This window comes from Nannospalax galili, unplaced genomic scaffold (genome assembly GCF_000622305.1).
Source record: "Nannospalax galili isolate Female #2095 unplaced genomic scaffold, S.galili_v1.0 scaffold2155, whole genome shotgun sequence".
Taxonomy (NCBI): Eukaryota; Metazoa; Chordata; class Mammalia; order Rodentia; family Spalacidae; genus Nannospalax; species Nannospalax galili.
Genome location: NW_008336301.1, coordinates 16,266 through 37,496, shown reverse-complemented (window position 1 = coordinate 37,496; position 21,231 = coordinate 16,266). Strand labels below are relative to the sequence as shown.

Genomic DNA, 21,231 nt, shown 5'->3' with positions numbered 1-21,231 from the left:
AATCAAAGTGATGTGCTTTTCAAGTTGCCTTCTATATATTTTTATTTAATTCCATAAACTGTAATCTTCTTTTTCCATTGAACATTGTACTTCAGGGATTCATAACATACCAAGCCCTAGAAAACAAGTGACTGTTACTGTGTTATAGTGATGATACTTAGCCACAGATGGCTTCCTCCTCACTACTCAGCATGTTCCATATTTAATATGTTCATTTATTTACTATTTCCTTCTCTACTGAGATATAAATTTTTTATTGATTGATTTTTTTGTGCATTTCATACAGAACATTCCAAAGAATCTTATTCATCTTTATACCTACATCGCAAATGGCACCCTCCCATAGCACCCCCACCACCACCACTAGAGCCCATATACTATGTCACCCGTTACTATCCACTGTGTTATCAGTGCCCCCAGCTGTTCTGCAATGTTTGTCAATCTGCTGAGTCTAGTGAGCCTATCTAGAGTTCCTTATTTTAGAAAGATCAGCTCTTCCTCATCTAGCAGCAATCAGTTGCCAACATTCCTTTAAATAAGATTGGGGTTTGCTGTTCATTTTCCCAGTTCTATGCTGGGTTACTATCTGAGAGTCTCTTGGGCCACCCAACAACTCAAAGGAAAGTTTCTCCTGTGGTATTTTTTCTTGTTATGTAGCCTTTAGCTATACCTTATGATAATTATGTTCACTCAGTTTACAGAATACAACAAATGTTCAACAAATATTTTCAAATAAATGAATGGGTAAATATTGTCCTATATCTACTTATGGAAAATCAGTGGGAGCAGTTGTCCAAACTATACATTCTAATACCCAACTGAGTCTGTGGACACTTGGAATGAGAAAAGAGAGACATAATATCCCAGATTAAGTTTTACATGTCCTTTATTCCAGTAAGACACAGAATATATCCTTTTCTTTGTGGCTTGTGTCCTCAGTAGTAAGTCTCCATTTCCCCCAAAAACATAGACCATTCTTTTTCATATTTGGTGGGTCTCTCTGTACTTCTTATATCACATAAAGCAGAAGGGTTTGAGGAGTTCACATTTAGCACAGCCAATCAACAACTACAGAGACAGAGACACATTTGTGTCCCAAGCAGCCAGGTTCCTCTGAGGGGCTGAGCCTGCTGCAGAGAATTGACTGTGGAGAGTTAGCAATGGAGGGAGGGGCTTTTGGGCACCATCTTGGAGAAAAGGCACCAGCAGGGGTGGAAAGGAAAAGTCCTGGTGCCTCGCACACATGGATGTAAGAGGGGGCATTTAACAACCTGGAGCAAGACCGGGGAGGGGCACAAGGCATGGGTGAAAGCTGATGGTGATTGTGGGCAGGGCACAGAAGAAATCTGCAATGGCGGGCCACTGAGCCACAGAGTGGAATGGGCACAGGGTGTTCACCTTGGTATGGAGCACTGGGTGTTTGCCTTTGTAAGTTACTCCATTCCCCCTCCCCAGGATACAAACTGAAAAATTCAGATAAATATGTGCTATGTGGTTTGTCTACCTGCACCAGGAGCAAGGGACCCTAAGAGAACTCGGGCAACACCATCCCTGATACACAAAGATCACCTAGACACCTTTAGACCATCAGAGAAAATGAGGGAGGGAGAGAGATCACTGGGACACCCAAAATCCAAATAAAATCCCAAATCCCAGTTCTCGGGGAAGGGGGGCCATTCTCTATTAAAGAAGCCTGCAGTTCTTTCCAGTAAACTTTCATGTTACACTGAGCCATTTGTTTCCCTATCTGTTAATTCATTAACTGATGAAGAAAAATAACCCACCTCTAGTCCCTGACCTGAGTCATAATCCTAGATGAAATTTTGATCCATGAATATATTTGGGAGAGTAGTTCTCAGTCTGAGTGCATCTGTAGAAACAAGATAATATACCTATACTTAGCTCAGCAAATCATTAAGATAAAATGAGATAGCAGTATAAGGCCAGGGATGATCACTTGCCTAGCATGCATGAAGCCCTTATTTCAATCCCCAGCCTCATACCAACAGAGTGTAGTATGGAATATCTGTAATCCCAGGACACAGGAGATAAGGGGCTGAAGGATGAGAAGCTCAAGGTTATCTTTGACTATATAACAAATCTGAAATCATTCTGAGTTGCAGGAGACCATCTAAAAAATGAATAATCTGTGAAGAGTTAAATACACAGCTTATCTGAGAAAGCTTTTACTGATTCACACACACACACACACACACACACACATAGAAAACTTCATACATGAGTATGTTACTTGTATCATTTCTACCCCTCCCACTTCCCACAACTCCCATCATGTACCCCATTCACTCTCAATTTCTTATCTACACTTTGGTTATTCTTGTTGCATATATACACACACATTACACAATGTGTGTGTGTAATATATATAATATATACATATATATATATATATATATGTATTATGGATGTTATCCTTAGCCTTTAATGGCTGCACTATCCCTCCAGCCATATATATACATTATAATGTACTGAAATCATTTAATGGCACTCATTTATACATGTGTTTAGGGCTGATCATTTGGGATTAGATTACCTATTAGGGAGCTAGTCCTTGGAGAAAACTGATTCTCCCTCCCTCAGTATACATTGGCTGTTTGTAGCTCTTCAACTAGAGGTGAGACCCTGTGAAAATTCTGCCATCTTCATTGTTGTGTGAACTTGTTTTGTCATTATGCGGACTTTGTTAGACTACCATGCTATGGAGATTTCAGTGGTGCAATGTCACTATCATGTCTAGACTGCATTATCTAGCAGTAGGCATCTTGCTCCTCTGGCTCTTAAAATCTTGTCTCCCCCTCTTTCATGATGATCCCAGAGTTTTAGATGGAGATATGGCCTTGTAGATATGTCAGCTGGGGCTGGACAACCCAGAGTCACATATTATCTGCATTTGGACCAGTTGTGGAACTGTTTGAAAGAAGTTTCTTTGGTGAGTCATTCATTTATTTACTTATTCATTCAATTTATTTATCATTTATATATTATGTATATGCACCTGTGTGATATATGTGTGTCCATGTGAGGACAAGTGCAACAATATGCATGTGATGGACAGAGGACAACCTCAAGTGTCAGTCCTCAACTTCTTCATATTTGATTCATGCTTAGTGGTCTACTACATATATCAAGGAACACCAAGGAAGCAATGTATGATTTTTATGCAATGAAAATTAGCAAGGGAGTTGGACTGAGTCTTGTAGTCAGAGATCTCTGTTTCTGCCACCCTCCATCACAAAACGTAAGCCAAAACGAGTTGTCACCTGTTTGAAGTAAGAGGTATGATATGCTAATTTTACCCAGAATTCATTCAAACCTCTTTCCCTTCACAGTGTTCTATGTAACAATCAAATTTATATCCTTGACTATTAAATATATAGCTTAAATAAGTGTTTTTAAAGAAATTTACATCTCATCCCTCCCCACATTCCTCAAAGTACTTAAAGTATCTTACAGCAATCAATACAAAATACTATTAACATAAGTGGCAACTGAGTAAAAGAATCCAAAATAATCCATTTTTACGTTCTTAGTTTGGTGTCTTCTAACCTCAAATATGAGATAACCAAGACCTGATATTTACCTGAGATAATTAAATAAAATGAAAAGTTGAGAGGTCACTTGATGTTGATAGTTCTTGTATATTAGTTGTGTTTGTGCGGAATGAACTGCTCAGTGCTCACCTGGGAATGAGCTAATGATCCCTGGTGACTTGAATACACACTTGAATCCAGAGCCTCTTCAGAGACTGATCCTAGTGATAAACAGTGATAGTAGGAGACAGCTTAGCAGCTATAAAATCATAACTACCTTGAGTTTCTTACTTTGAAATGAATTCTTATTTCAAGAGGTAAGACTTTGACTTTGTGGTTAAAGGGTCTTCTTTATTCATTGAAGTCTTTCTTTAAAAAGCATATCTGCATTTTTAAATCAAAGTTGAGAATAAGCCAGTAGGAATCATGCAAAAAGAAAAAAAAATCTTGTAGAATCAAGTTATATTTCCATAGTTAAATTCTTCTGAATAATCAGGCATGAAACTTAGTTTTCAAAGATTCCTTATTCATCAGTTCACTGACAGAACAAAAACCCAATATAGCCTTTAAAAGTGTATAAATTTATGACTCAGACAAAATGCTAATAAACTCACCAACTTGAAGTGTGTTGATGTCTACTTTCAATGAATGTCTTGTGGAAAGTCCTACTGTGTTCATTGAATGAATGCCCAACCATCACCAGTTCCAAACTCTATGGACATTAGGGTATGAAGTCAAATATCTCAGGAGATGAGAGTCAGCCTGTACGTAGGAGATGAACCTTGGTTATCATCCTCAACTTTTAGGTGAATACTTTTTCACCAGTGTACTCTGTTGAAAATCAGGCTCTTTCATTTCAACATTCTTTGATTAGAAAAAATGTTTAAGTATGGAAAGGATTTGGTACATCTAAATAAACACCAAATAGTGTTCTAAATATTATTCACATGTCTAAGTAATAATGATATTGATATTTTAAATGATCAGTGGTTTAAGAGTATTTAAATATAATATTTAATACATTTGTACTAAGCTCTTCTGCTTATAATGTTATTATTTCTATTGCTTCCCTTTTCTAACAAGAAAATTCTTTCTTTAAAAGTCAATTAAGGCGTGACCTTGCTTAAGTGATAGATATATAGTCATATCACCATTCAAGAAATGCTGATATTAATAGTCAGGAAGTCAAAAACATACCCTGTCATCTGTTGCAATTTCCATGTACTCTAAACTTTATTTTAACTCTTTTATGTATAGTTACTAAGAGAAATAGATTAAGGTCAACTTTCCTGTGTACATACCTAATTCTACCACTTTCTATGTAAACTTAAATTACTATTTTCAAATCAATTTTTCCCATTGTAAATTGGAACTAATGAATGTATTTCATGGAGGCAGAAATATCACTACACATAAACTCTAAATCTCCACCTAGTGATTTATTAAGCATTCACTGAAAATTATCAAATGTCTGTGCCTTCGCCATATAATATTATGTTTGTACATTCTGTCATTTTGTTGTATTTTTAAATTACTTTGCCACCTTCATGAATCTCACATTTTAAAATGTTAGCTTTAAAGACACTATGGTATATTTTACTACATATAAATGATAAGAAAAGACAAATGATATAAGAGCTAATTTCTACTATTTCTGCTTTAAATTTTTAAGACATACTTATTATGCAACAATATATGAAAATTGAGAGTTCTGGAAACATCGGTTGCTACTCTGAAGTTCTCTTTGATGGCTTTTGTTTATATATATTTTTTTGTTAATGTACATATGCATGAGAATGAAATGATTTATAAATTCCTTCATATTGTCATCATAGCTTTTTGAGGGAAACACGTACACTGTCCCATGGATTTCCTGCAGACTTGGAACCACACTTCACTGACACAGTTCATTTTACTTGGCTTAACAGATGACCCAGTCCTTCGAGTCATCCTCTTCATCATCATCCTGTGCATCTACCTGGTGACTTTGTCTGGAAACCTCAGCACAATCTTTCTAATCAGAATCTCTCCTCAGCTCCATCACCCCATGTACTTTTTTCTGAGCCACTTGGCTTCTACCGACATAGGCATTTCATCTTCTGTCACACCCAACATGCTTGTTAACTTCCTGGTGAAAAGCAATAGCATCTCCTATCTTGGGTGTGTCACCCAGCTTGACTCAGCTGCTTTCTTTGGGACACTTGAGTCCTACCTTCTGGCTGTCATGGCTTATGATCGCTTTGTGGCCATCTGTAGTCCACTGCTTTATTCAACCAAAATGTCCACACAAGTTTGTAACTGGTTAGTTGTGGGATCATATGCAGGAAGTTTTCTAAATGCTTCCTCCTTTACCTTTTCCTTCTTTTCTTTTCTCTTCTGTGGACCAAACAGAATCAACCACTTTTTCTGTGATTTTGCTCCTTTAGTTGAACTTTGCTGTTCTGATGTCAGGGTCCCCACAGCTGTTACCTCACTTTCTGCAGGCACTGCCGCTCTCAGCACAGTGTTAGTCGTAGCTGTCTCCTATACCTACGTCCTCATCACCATCCTGAAGATGCGCTCCACTGAGGGCCGCCAGAAGGCTTTCTCCACCTGCACCTCCCATCTCACTGTGGTCACTCTATACTATGGGACTGTCACATTCATTTATGTGATGCCGAAGTCCAGCTACTCCACTGACCAGAACAAGTTGGTTTCTGTGTTCTATATGGTGTTGATCCCCATGTTGAACCCTCTCATCTACAGCCTGAGGAATAATGAGATTAAGGGAGCTCTGAAGAGACAACTTGGTTAGAAAATATTTTGTAAGGTTTGATGTAGTAATGATAATTCTTAGACAGAAATAATAAAAGAAACTGATTATCTGTGCATGAAAAATAGGTTCTATAAATATAAGGATCCATACTTAGTATATGGTAAGAAATTTCTTTTGTCTAGAGATATGACAGAGATAAAGTTTTCTCTAGGATCTATGACTTCTCCAGTAATGTGTATTTGACTGTCTTTACAGTGCCACCAATGAGTTCACTCACATTGAGAGGGCTTTAAGTCTAATCAGACAGCTGCTGATTACCCTGCAGATAATACTGCATCATTAGAGGTAGTTTACTGTCCTGATCATTATGTTTATTAGGCTTTAGGGCTGGGTTGGACCATTAATTGATTTTTTCCCTTAGCAGCTTGCATAGTATCCTCTAGAACTATGAAAGCTAAATTTCAGGTCGAGGCTTACAGGTCAGTTGCTGTTCCATTGCTCCAAGTCCTGTATCCAAAATATGCCCTGTGTTCAGCAGTAGGGTCTTATCTTCCAATTCTGGGAAATTACCAAGAGCTCTGGCAATATGTTGCATTGTTATTGTGGGAGTCTCTTGGACTACTCTGACCAACCACTCAAAGGAAGTTCTCTCCTCTCTGGCACTGTGTTCCTTGTCATACAGCTCCCAGGTATACCTATGTACAAGTGTTCAGACACCATATGTGCATTTCTCAGGGAGTTCTGGATCTAACAAATTTCTGTCTTGCTTCCCTAGAACCTCAAGATCCACTCTTCTCTACTCTTCCCTATCCAACCTACCTTCTCCCTCCTCAGTCCAAGCACCTCCATTATTCCCACCCTCCCCCTAGTACTCTCCACCACTCATCAAATAAGTTATTTTTGCAATAGATGGGGCTACTGCAGAGCCCCGAAACTGGTCACACACAAGGATATACATCTGAAAAATACCCAGTCGTAGGTGATATATCTACAGTGGAACCTCTATACCTAAAGCTCGTGGAACATAGTGGGATGGAGGAGGGGGGTAGAAAGAAAACTAGTGCATCGCTCAACTCTCACCAGTGAAGGTTCCTATTAGAACAGAGTACAATGCACACAGAAGGCCACAACTGGACAACTTTTAGAGAATAAAACACTGTAGAGTGTGTGTCCTTGGATAGGACTCACCCACATATGACTCAGAGACCATTGCAAAAGAGGGAGAAGAAAGATTGTAAGAGCTAAAGTTGTTTCATGAATATAGGCAAGCAGGGGCTTCCAGGCTACTGGAAGCTTTCACATGTGAACTTATGGCAATGATGGCATTGAACAAAGGACCCACACCAACTCAACCAGACAAGGGCCCAGAGTGGAGTGAGGGAAAAGGGCAGGAGACTGGCCCTAGCCTGGGAAGTGTTGGAGACTGATTGCTGCTGGGTGAGGGAGAGTGGACCTTACTTAAGATCCCTAGATGCACTTACTAGACTCCAGTGGATGAATTTTCACCAAAGGGCATCTGAGTACAAGTGTTTGACGTAATAGGACTTAGCAAGTATGCCAGAATGCATGAGGCCCGGCAGGGGAAGTTGTGTATGAAGGCATGGATGGGGGAGGGGATCTAAATTTGATTAAGAACTGTTGTATGAAATGTGTAAAAGCTCAATAAATTTTTTAAAGAAAAAATGTTCTGATAAATATTAGCATAGTGTGAAGATTTTTAGTAATTTTAATGGTGTGTATTCTAAGATCAAATAGAAAGTTATAAGTTCATAAACACAGCAAACAAGCATTTGGACTATACTTTAGCAGGTTCATCACACCCATCTAACAAAATGATTGCAGTGTTTTCCCACTGGAGCCTATATTCTCTCCTGCCACAATGGGTTGGCCTGGTCTACAGTGCCAGATGTGTGTTCCACCCCTAGGAGCAGGAATTTTATCCAACAGAAAATTTGCTGGTTGTACATACACTAGACACTCAAATATTGCACCAGCAGGAACATTTTGTTTGCTATGTTGATGATACAGCATGCTGGGTCCATCACTGATCAGAATTATATGGGTCGGTTCTCCCCCAATCATCTGCATATCACTTTTTGGCACCATGAAAGCCACCCGTCCAGTAGCAGGGAGTTTCCAGCTTAGTCCAAGCTTGATTTCCTTCTGTCTGGCCCTCACATCAAGCAGTGTCTTCAGCAATAGAGTCTCTCTGTCCACTTCTGGTGTGCAACAACATTATTGGCAATGGCCTTTATTGTTTGGAGGACCTCCAGGGTCCCTCACGTGAACAGCTCACATATCTTGATGCTGGAAAAATGGCTCAGCAATGAAGAACACTGACTGCTCTTGCAAAGGACTCAGGTTCCATTCCCAGCCCCTATATGGTGACTAACAACCAGCTGGAACCCAAATTCCAGGGGATCCAATACCCTCTTCTGGACTCCATGGGCATGGCATGACATAAGTGCATTTACATATATGCATACAGAACATTCATATACATACATGACATAGGTGCACTTACATATATGCAGGCAAAACATTCACACACATAAAATAAGAAATAAAACTTTTTAAAGTATATATATCATACAGTTGTCTATAATTTAACTTTGCACATCATCCCTCCCTACAGTGACCAAAGTAATTAATAGAGTGACTTACATCCATCACTACAAAATATTAATAAAATAAACTGACATTGAAAGAAAGAAGTCCAAATTGTTCATTTTATTTGGGGTTTAACAGCTTCTAAACTCAAATACAAACGATCTTAAAACAAGTATTTACCAGAGATAATTTGCTATTATACATATTTTCTTATCAAGTGAAAGTACACCTATACTCACAGAAAAAGAAAAATATATCACTTGAGATTGACAATCCTTGTATATTAGTTGTGTTTGTGTGGAATGAACTACTCAGTGCTCACCTGGGAATGAGCTAATGATCCCTGATGATTTGAATTCACACTTGAATCAAGAGCCTCTTCAGAGACTGATCCTAGTGATAAACAGTGATAGTAGGGGATGGCTTAGCAGCTATAAAATCATAACAATTTTGAGTTTCTTACTTTGCAATGAATTCTTATTTCAAAAGGTAAGATTTTTGACTTTGTGGGTAAATGGGGGAAAATCAGTACTTACATACTGTAGTAGAGAAATAAGTCTGATGGAATCAAGCAATTGTGAAACAAAATGGGGAAAAAAGAAGTTCTGTGGAATCTATATTTCTGTAGTCTATATTTCTGTGTTTTTCTAAATAATCAGGTATAAAACTCAATTTTCAGAGTTTTCTCATTTATCCATTCACTGATGGGACCAGTAACTTACATGGTCTTTAACAATATATAAAATTGGCAGTCAACCAAAATGCTAAGAATTTCACCAGCTTTGAAATATTTGATGGTGTACTTGCAGTGAATATCCTGTGAAAAGAATTGCTGTATTTATTGATTGAATGCACTAGCATCAAAGATTCCAGACACTGTGAACAAACACAAGGATCTAAATCTGAGGTGAGAGTCAACCTGTACTTAGGGGGTGAACCTTGATAAACTTTATAACTGGTTTGCTTGAATATTTGTACACCTTTGTACTCTTTTGAAAATCACATATCATTCCATAATTCCTCAGTTAGAAATGCTGTTACATTAGGTAAGAGTTTGATGTGCATAAATAAGTGAATACTAACAATGTTCTAAATATTATTTCTATTTTACATAACTACATTGATATTTCAAACAACTTGATAGAGCAATGGCTTAATTAGAAATATTTTTTAATATTTTATTTACTTATTTTATGTATATGAGTGTATTGCCTGCATGTATATGAGTGCACCTGTGTCGTGTAATGCCATAGAGGTCAGAAGAGGGCTTCAGGTTCCCTGGGAACTGGAGTTAAGGACGGTTCATAGCCACAATGTGGGTGCTGGGAATCGAACCTGGGTGTCCTGCAAGAGCAATCAGTGCTCACAACCCCTGAGCCATCACTCCAGCCCCAATTAGAAATATTTTTAAATTAATGAATTTATAATAGGAACTTGTAAATTTATAATTTATGCATTATAAATTTATACATATATTACATATATAAATTCAATGTGGAAATCTATGTCTTCTAAGTTCTAGCAAGAAAATTTATCTCTTTCAAAATTGAGTAAGACATGGCCTTGCTTAACTGATAAACTTTATGATCAGTGCTACCATTCAGTCACCACTTATGTACTAACCGTCAGAGAGCTGAAAATCTACCCTGCTGTGGGTTCAAAATGTCCATGCATTCTTAACCTCATTGAAACCCTTCATATACAGTACAGGTACTAAAAAGAATGAACTGAATTTAGCCTGCCTGGTGTTCATTTCTAATTATATTATTTTTTATTTAACCTTAGTTTAAACATTTTCAGATTGGTTCTCAATGACGGTTTAGAAACAGTTAAAGTACTTATTACTATTGCATGGACATTTACATAGAATAATATATATAAATTTCAATCTCCTGGTGATTAGTAAGCACTCAGTAAACCTTTGTTATTATTAGTGATCATTTAATGCTTAATTGCATAACCACATTTGCACATTAACCTTTTGCTATGATCTTAAAAACTAGTTGATTATTTCCAGAACTCTCACATTTTCATATTTATTTATGCATTTCAGTGAGGGAAGAGACCTCATTTGTTTGTAGGCAATAGAACACACATGGAGGTCAGAGGATAATTTTCAGAAGTCATTTCTCTCCTCTCACCATATGGGTTCCAGTAATGGAACTCAGGTCATTAGGGTGACAAGTGTCTTTACCAGCTAAGCCACTTTTAGATAAAGTGTTCAAAACTTTATATCTTTAGTTTTAAAACACTTAGATAAGTCTTTCTGTGAAGAAATGTTTCACATTATTTGTAGAAAAATTCCGGCATTTCTGTTTTAAAATTGTAAGACAGACTTAAAGCACACAAGTTAAACACTGAGAGTTCAGAGTAAAACATCAATTGTTGATTCAAACATTTATTGAATGATGTATTTGTTTATAATACTCTCTAGCTATGTCTTAAACAAAACGCACCTACATATTTGCAAATACATTCATGTAATGTCTTCATCACAGCTTTGTTCTGGCAGCAGCCACACTCTCCCATGGCTTTCCTATGGTATGGGAACCACACTGCAGTGACAGAGTTCATTTTATTGGGATTAACAGATGACCCAGTCCTTCGAGTCATCCTCTTCAGCTTCATCCTGTGCATCTACCTGGTAACTCTGTCTGGAAACCTTACCACAATCATTCTAATCAAAGTCTCCCCTCAGCTCCATCACCCTATGTACTTTTGTCTAAGCCACTTAGCTTTTACTGACATAGGAATTTCGTCTTCTGTCACACCCAATATGCTTGTTAACTTCCTGGTGGAAAGATGTACCATCTCCTACCTTGGGTGTGCCATCCAGCTTGATTCAGGTGCTTTCTTTGGGCCAATGGAGTGCTTCCTTCTGGCTGTCATGGCTTATGATCGCTTTGTGGCCATCTGTACTCCATTGCTTTATTCAACCAAAGTGTCCACACAAGTCTGTAACCAGTTGGTTGTAGGATCATATGCAGGTAGTTTTCTTAATGCTTCCTGCTTTAACTTTTTCTTCTTTTCTTTTCTCTTCTGTGGACCAAACAGAGTAAACCACTTTTTCTGTGATTTTGCTCCTTTAGTTGAACTTTGTTGTTCTGATGTCAGTGTCTCTGCACTTGTTACCTCATTTTCTGCAGGAACCATTGCTGTGATCACATTGTTAGTAATAGCTGTCTCCTACACCTACATTCTTGTCACAATCCTGAGGATGCGCTCCACTGAGGGCCGTCAGAAGGCCTTCTCCACCTGCACCTCCCACCTCACTGTGGTTACTCTGTTCTATGGTTCTATGGGACTGTAACATTCATTTATATGATGCCAAAATCCAGCTACTCCACTGACCAGAACAAGGTGGTGTCTGTGTTGTACATGGTGGTGATCCCCATGTTGAACCCTCTTATCTACAGTCTGAGAAATAATGAGATTAAGAGTGCTTTGAAGAGACAACTTAATATAAAGATATTTTCTTGGGGATGGAGAGATTGCTCAGCAGTTAAGAGCAATGACTGCTCTTGCAGAAGACCAGGGCTTGATTCCCAGTATGCACATGGTGGCTAACAACCATCATAACTCCAGTTGCAGGTTTCTGGCACGCTCATCTCTGTTCTGAAGGCACTATGTGACACAGTTGCACTTACATACATACAGGCATAACACCCATACACATAAAATAAAAATAAATAATTTGTTTAAAAAGAAATATTTTCTTAGAGATGTCTGTTGTTCTGTAGGATTCAATGTAGTAATGGCACTCATCCTAAACCAAATGGCAAACACCTCATGTTTGATTATTAACCACACAGAATTTTTTCCCTCATTCCCTTTAAAGTTGTCCAGACAATACATATGATCTTTAAAAATATGAATTATCTGGATTGGAGATATGAATCAACAGATGAGAATATTGGCTGCTCTTGCAGAGGACCCAGGTTTGCTTCCCAGCACCAAAATGGCACCTAACAACCATCCATATCCCCAGTTCCAGGGGATCCAATCCCTCTTGACTTCCACAGGCATTGCACACATATGTGTACTTACATTCATGCAAGCATAACACTCACAAACATAAAATAAATAAATATAAAATAAAAATCATCTGATTATTCCTATTTAAGAATGTTAATACCCACCAGTTCCTTTATAAAATCCTGACATTGATCATCATCCATGAGTATGCCCTTGGCTTACCCTGACTTGCTTTTAGTTTCTTGAATGTATATGGATCACTGTCCTTTCAATTTGCCACGTGGCTTTTTTTCTTACTCTTCATACCAACAGGACCTTTTCAATTTCCTTCTCAATTGTCATGTGCCCTAGAATACAAACAATACTCAACAAACATAATCTACAAAGGACAAATGGCTGAATTATTACCCCATATATACCTGGAAAGCAATTTCTAAGCTCTGAAGAAAGACTTTGAGGTCGCCAGGTTGGATATCATTGGTGTGTGATGTGTCTTTCCTATGTTCTCCACAGATTATTCCAAAACATGTCAGTAAAAGTCTATAAATTTTATCACATATTGAAAATAATGTCTCTTACTTGCCATTGACTTATTTCTCAGTTATAACAATGCAGCTAATATCTAACAGTTGAACATGATGATCTCAAAGATACAGGTTCATTTTTCATGGGGACGTTAGTCTTTATTCAGGAATTTGGGGTTTACATGAATAAAGGTCTAAGATTTCATGAAGTCAGATGTACCTTGAGTTTTACAAGATATTTGGAGATTATGCCCAGGAACAAATACCAGGAACAGGTTATCACCAAAGAGAAGTACAAAATGTGATGTGAATTGTTACGATGAAGAAGCAGGGGCTGGTCAGTTGGGCTTAACCTGCTTCATTATACAACCCAGAACCACCTGACCAGTGACATATTGGGGTGGACCCCCCTACAACAATGTGCAATCAAGAAAATGCAAAATAAACATGGCCACAGGCAAATCCAGTGGAGGCAATGATTCCATTGAGATTCCCTCTTCCCAGGTGTAAAGATGAAAAGTAAAGCTAGCCAGCAAAGATACAATATAAAATAGGCTCATAAAGTGCTGAAGTAATCAGGGAGGGGGATGAAAAATAGGCAAAGCAGACAAAAGAGTACATCAGGGTCACTAAAAGGCAATTGTGGCAAGATTTATGTTGAGCCAGAGTTTGTACAAAATAGTAAGAAAAGCAAATGCTATGCTGTGGTTCCATTCCAGATCTGTGAGTAACTCCAGTTTTAGCAGGATGTGTTACTCTCTGCCTTCTCATTTCTCATGCTAGCCTGTGTCTCTGGGATCTTCCCCACTCCAGACTTGGAGTTTGGAGTTTGATCCCTGAGGCCTCCCTGTTCTCCTTCATGAACACTGTTCTCCAAAAACACCCCATCCTATCAACTAACCTGTTCATGTAGCAGCTCCATCCCACCCTGCTGATCCAGGACATTGTGCAGGCATTCCTGGAATTGCAACTCAAAGGTTGCACCTATCTCTAGCTGAACTGAAACCAAATATTTCACCCCAAACCTACAGCAACATAAAGTGGACCACAAACTGAACACCAAGCACTACTCAGCTGGGGCAAACCTGGCCAGTTGGGGAAACAAATATTATACAAAGAAACATTCAACAAGGGCTAGTTCACATACCAAGAGGTACCACCACACAGGTCCAGATGACCAGGTGTCAGCAAACAACAATGAGAAACGTGAATAACCACAGTAATATGGCTATTACAGAAATGAACAACTCCATCATAACATTTCCTGAGGTGACAACCAAATGGATGCTCGAGGCAAAGGTTTCAAAATGGAAATTTTAAATATGTTCAAGGAACTCAAAGCAGATATGATTAAAAAGCTGAAAACCATGCAAACACAAAGTGTTGAATGAAATAACTAAAACAATTGAAAGCATGAAATATAATTGAATAAAGAGATTGAATCTTTGAAGAAAAGCCAGTAGGAAATAGAACTTAAAATAACTCAGGAATGCAAACAAAAAGCTCAGAGGAACGAAGCAATAAGAAAGTGGAGGGACTGGAGCAGAGAATATCAAACCTCGAACACAAGCTTGGGAAAATGAATCACTCAATAAAAGAAAACATCAAATCTATAATAATCCAGGAATGGAATATGCAACACCTCTGGGACACAGAAGATCTACCATGATCAGTTAGCTTCTCATCAAGGAGATGCAGAGATGTTTCAGCAGACATAAATCAATAGCTGTAATCCACCACATAAACAGAAACAAAGACAGAACCATACGATCATTAGATGCAGAAAAGGCCTTTGAAAAAATCCAACATCCACTCATGATAAATATCAGAGAGAACCTAGGAATGCAGGGGACATATCTCAACATACTAGAGGCAGTATACCACAAGCCCACAGCCAACATCACGCTAAATGGAGAAAAACTGAAAGCATTCTACATAAAATCAGGAACAGAACAAGGATGGCCATTCTTTCCAATCTTGTTCAATATAGTACTTGAAGTCTTAGCTATAGCAATAACCCAAAAGGAAATGAAGAAACCAAAGTACCTTTAGTTACAGATGTTATGTTTCTCTATATAAAGGATCCTAAAGTCTCCAACAGAAAAATCCTAGAGCTGATAAATATGCTTAGCAAACTAGCAGGATATAAAATTAATATCCCCAAATCAAAAGCCTTCCTATAGATCAACAGCAAAAATACTAAGAAATAAATTCTGTAAATGATCCCATTGATAATGGCCTCAAAATATACAAACTATTTTGGAATAAATCTAAAAAAGAAAGTGAAGGACCTGTGAAATAAAAACTTTAAGACATTGAAGAAATAAATTGAAGAAGATACCAGAAGGTAGAAAGATCTCCCCTGATCATAAATGGGTAAGGTTAATATTGTGAAAATGGCCACCTACCAAAAGCAGTCTACAAATTCAAGGCACTGTCCATTTCAATTCCAACACGATTCTTTACAGAAATTGAAAAAAAAATTCTACTTTCATATGGAAACACACATGCACACAAAGGATAGTGTGATGGTTTGAATGAAAATGTCCCCCATAGGCTCCAAGTATTTGGACATTTTGTCTCCAGTTGGTGGTGCTGTTTAGGGAGGCCTTAGAAGGTGTGGCTAACCTGGAGGAAGTACATCACTGGGGGTGGGTTTAGAGAGTCCTTAAGGCTTGCTGGATTTCCAGTCGCTCTCTTGCTTCCTATGCCTGTGTGATGATGTGAGAGCTTAACTTCTGCTGCTCTACTCCAGCCACCTCCAGCCACCATGCCTCCCTGCCATGGCAGACTATAATTCCCCTGGAACCATAGCTCAAATAAACTCTTCCTTTTATATGTTGTTTTGGTCCGTGTTTCTATCACAGCAACAGAAAAGTGACTAATTGTGGTAATAGGAGTGGATCTCGAGAAACAGAATTGATAGGATGAATTTCTTTAATGGGCTTGTTGGTATCTGGAGCAGGCTTTCCAACTCGGAGTCTTCAGGTGGCATGGAGAGCACTGAAAATCCATAGTGTAGAATATTTGAAGAAATTATGAAGATAAATGCATTTAAGTCTTCAAACTCACCTCTTGTGAGGAGCAGGACTCTATACATGAAACATTTGAAAATTTGTGGAAAAATAAGAAAAATGATGCTAGCTGGTTACTTCTAGCATCTCTGGATAAAGTGGTAGAGACAAACAATAAGCTTAATGATAAAATTAACCAGCTCCAGATTCGAATCAGTTTAAAAATTTCCAAGTGTGCCCTTGAAGAGAATCTTCTCTCCAGCAACCAGAGAGCTAAAGCTGCAGAAAATCAAGCTGGAGCCCTTATTATACCTTTGGCTGCCCCGCAACACAATTTAATTCCCAGCTTCAAAGACTGTCAGCAGTAAAGGTGAGGGCACTGATAGGGAAAGATTGGAATCCTGACATGTGGGATGGAGATGTGTGGGAGAATCCTGAGTAATTTACTTCATCCATGAATTAATCTCCCCATCCTCAGCAGGGAATGTATTCCCACACTCTGCAAACCAACCCTCCCCACCCTTGCCTGAGGAAACTAATCCCATTCAGCAAGACAAAGCTGATGTTCATCAGGGCCCAGTTATTGTTGCCTCTAGACCCATAACCAGGCTCAAGGCTAAGGCAGGACCCTAGAGGAGAGATAGAAGGAGTGATGTATTAAGAGGTGCACTACACCACTAAAGAACTTAGTTAATTTGCTAATTCATTCAAGCAGAAATCTAATGGATATGTCTCGGAATGGATTTTAAAAGTATGGGATAATGGTGGAAGGAACATAAAATTTGATCAGGCTTAGAAGTTTTGGTTCCATAGGAGAGGGTGCTTCTGCTAGGAGACACAACAAACATTCCATTGAACTGGAAGCTAAGACTTCTCCCTGGACATTTTGGGCTTCTGATGCCCTTAAGTCAACAGGCTAAGAAAGGAATAACAGTATTAGGAGGGGCGATTGACCCAGACTACCAGGGGGAAATTGGACTGGTTCTCCACAATGGAGGTAATGAAGATTATATCTGGAAGGCAGGAGATTCCTTAGGGCTGTTTTTGGTGTTACCATGTCCTGTGATTAAGGTCAATGGGAAACTGCAACAACCCAGTCCAGACAGGACAACAAATGGCCCAGACCCTTCAGGGATGAAAGTATGGGTCACTCCTACAGGGAAAGAGCCAAGACCTGCAGAGGTGCTTGCTGATGGTGGAGGAAATACAGAATGGGTAGTAGAGGAAGGTACTTATAAATATCAACTTAGGCCATGTAACCAGTTTCAGAAACGTGGACTATAACTGACATGAGTGTTTTTGTCCTGTTTGGTTAAGAATAGGCTTGTGCATATATACACATATGTTAAGCAGATACTTGTATTGTTCTTTTTTGAATGTGTAAATGAGATTAGTGTTAAAAATGGCTTAGCTGGTAAAGACACTTGTCACCCTAATGATTTGAGTACCATTACTGGAACCCATATGGTGAGAGGAGAGAAATGACTTCTGAAAAATTATCCTCTGATCTCCCCATGTGTGTTTTATTGCCTACAAACAAATGAGGTCTCTCCCCTCACTGAAATGCATACATAAATATGAAAATGTGAGAGTTCTGGAAGTAATCAACTAGCTTTTAAGAGCATAGCAAAAGATTAATGTGCAAATGTGGTTATGAATTAAGCATTAAATAATCATTAATAATAACAAAAGTTTACTGAGTGCTTACTAATCACCAGCAGATTGAAATATATATATATATATATAGTTCTATGTACCTGTCCATGCAATAGTAATAAGTACTTTAACTATTTCTATCCCTTCAGGCTTGGACTGTGGTCACTGCACCGTGAGAGCTGGTGCCCAAACTGGGACCCCTGACATTGCACCCAGAGGAGGTGTTTAGGATAGAGTTTCAATTTAAGTAAGTGTAATGGACAGGGTAAGTCTACTTCTTTTGTTTCTTTAATTCATCATATTCTTCATAGTAATGGAGCACAAGTTTCTAGAAGGCACAGAGATAACTGTGTGCAAATAGTTGTAGAGTTTAATTTGTGGATTCCTGATACAGGAACTTTAGATTTAGAAGTCTGGGACAGACTTAGAACAAATGTGGAAAAAGCATTTCCGACCAGAGAAACAATACCACTTAATTTTTGGTATGTGTGGGCACTCATCCGAACAGCTATTATATTAATCAATCAAAGCCCAAATAGCTTGTCACCAACTCAGGTTTTTGTACTTCTAATGAAGCAGTTAATCTTTATGATGTTCCTGAGGAGTTAAGAAATAAAGTTGTTAAGGAAATTCAAGAGGCCACTTCTTCGGGGCCTTCTTTAGGTATTTCTGCAAGGAAGGAGTCTTTAGCTCTAGTTCTTCCTTGTCTAGCTCCAGGTCCTCAGAGTTCGGATGAAACAGAGGATTCTGATTAGGATTTAGTTATGGCTCGATACAGTAGAAAGAAATTACAGAGACTGGTTATGACTAAGCCTAAAGTCAAAATCAAACCTAAACGAAGGTCAAGAGTAACAATGGCTCTTGCAGAAATTGTTGGCACAAACTTCTGAATCTGAATCTGACTCTGAAAATTATTATGCCTAAAGCTGTATTTCCATTTATTGGACATTCACTTGTTAATGGAATTGCCGTGTAACCACCTACTTATGGAGGTATAGATATAGATCACATTACTAAAATTCAAAAGACAGTAACATTATATGGTCCACAGCCAGTTTATGTGAAAGAAATTCTTTTAGGCTTGGTTAATCATTATGGGAATCTTGCTCCAGAGGACTGGAAAATTCTAAGTAGATCATTCTTGAAACCATCAGAATATATTCAATGAATTATGTGGTATTATGACCTTCTTTCCTCAAAAGCCAGAGAGAATGCTGCTTCTCCTGATCCACATGTCCGAGCTATTATTTATTCTATGCTAACAGGAACAGGAGCCATATGTAGAGTTCTTGGCTCACTTTTCAAAGGCTTTGGAATGTTCTCTGCCTGAAATTGTTGTTCAAGAAGCAATAGTAAAGGTTATGGCTTAAAAATGCAAATGAGGATTGTCAAAGTGCTATTTTACCTATAAAAGAGACAGGTGATGTAATGAGCTACACACAAGCCTGCTGTAATGTTCATTCTGAAGTCAAAAAGTTGCAGCTTCTTGCTCAAATTTTGGTGGCTTTTATAAAAAACCTCAAAAGGGAACAATGAAATCGAAACTAAAATGTTTCAGTTGTGGTACCGAAGGACATTTTAAAAAGCAGTGTCCTAAGGTATCGTCTCAACCATCAAATAAATGTCCCTGTTGTCACCATGGTGTGCATTGGGCTCGAGATCATAGATTTTAAAAAGATATTGATGGAAATTTTTTAAGAAAAAAGCCTATTTCAATGTCTCAACTACAATATTTGGGACAGGAGCCAAAGCCTTCCACAAGGCCCCCCATAAATGATGAGGGGCAACTAACTGCCTGTTTCCTCAACCTTGTAGTGTAGCCACCCAGATCTTTCCTCAGCCATAACTGTAACCATAGCACCCTCTAATGTTTTCTTATAAAATGCCTGTGCTACAATGTCTTGGCTAGATTAAAAGTAGAGTATTTGCATTTTCTTTTAAGTACTATTGTTTTCTGTGTTTATCTTCTAGGTTATGAGTATTAAATCTAGTTTATGTAAAAAATGTCTTTTTCCGATCCAAATTAACACCCCCTTTTTCAAAGGGATTCACCATATGAGTAAGAACTTTTAGGTTAAAGAAAAACAAATGTCTTTTTGTATTGATTATATTGGTAGATCAAATTCAACAGCTAAGGGAGTTATAGTGAGTCCAGGAGTAATTGATGCAGATTTTGAAGGTGAAATTCAAATTTTAATTACTGCTAATAGTTCATATCCTATTACTATAGGCGATAAATTGCTCAGTTGATTCTTCTTCCTTTTATACCTATTGGATCATCTTCCCAAAAAAGAATTGGAGGATTTGGAAGTACTAATCTTATTTCTGCTAATTGGGCTATGATGCTACAAGCACAACAGCGTCATATTAATTTTAAAATTCAAGATAGATCTTTCAAAGGTCTGGTTGATACTGGATCAGATATTACTATTATTAAAAAGGATGACTGGCCATCTAATTGGACTACTCAAATTATGAAATGAAATATTAAAGGAGTTGGAGTTCAGCCAGTATCCATAATTAATATTAGTGTAAAATATAAAACAATTTCTAGAGCTGATGGACAAGTGGCTCTTGTTAAGCCTTATGTGTTAGAACTTCCATTAACTATTATAGGTAGGGATGTATTAGAACAATGGGGATCTTATTTAGTAGTTCCATAATTTTACTGCATAATTTTACTGTCTTTACATAAAAAATGATTGTCAAAGATTTGCTTTTTTATTTTGCTTTTTCTTTATATTATGTTGGTTTACAGAGGCCTCAGAATTCAATAGTTAAATTGTCATGTGCTGTTTGAGCTCACTGAAATGCTGACTCTGGAGATGGAATTGGCCCTTCTGCTTCAGATTCAAGCTTATTATCTCAAAAATATGTTTTCTAAAATTTTTCCAGGTTCAGGCCAGCCCCTGACCCTGTGAAAAGAAAAGGAAATCAGTAAAACATCCTAGGTGTATGAGGCACTGTACAATTAAAACAGCTAATATGTAAACTTTAGTTGGTGATTCTTTAATATTGATACATGTTTGTCAAAAATGTAAAATATATGACTGCTGTAGGTTATGCTTGGCTTGCTTCTGCAATATACTACGTGTTACTTAGCAGTCCAAAGGAGGCTGAGATGATTGCAGCCCTAAGGAGGCTGA

General features: G+C 38.0%; 1 protein-coding gene and 1 pseudogene across 1 annotated transcript; both read left to right on the top strand.

Annotated features, from left to right (window-relative positions):
• The first annotated feature begins 5,415 nt into the window (after positions 1-5,415).
• LOC103732406 (olfactory receptor 502-like) lies at positions 5,416-6,345 on the top strand. Its single transcript, XM_008830982.1, has one exon. It carries the CDS (start codon positions 5,416-5,418, stop codon positions 6,343-6,345), a length of 930 nt encoding a protein of 309 aa, XP_008829204.1.
• Positions 6,346-11,443: 5,098 nt separating this feature from the next.
• On the top strand, positions 11,444-18,314 carry LOC103732412 (annotated as a pseudogene).
• Positions 18,315-21,231: the final 2,917 nt, after the last annotated feature.

Coding starts and splice junctions, on each gene's coding strand:
- LOC103732406 (XM_008830982.1), top strand. CDS start 5,416: ATGGATTTCCTGCAGACTTGGAACCACACTTCACTGACACAGTTCATT.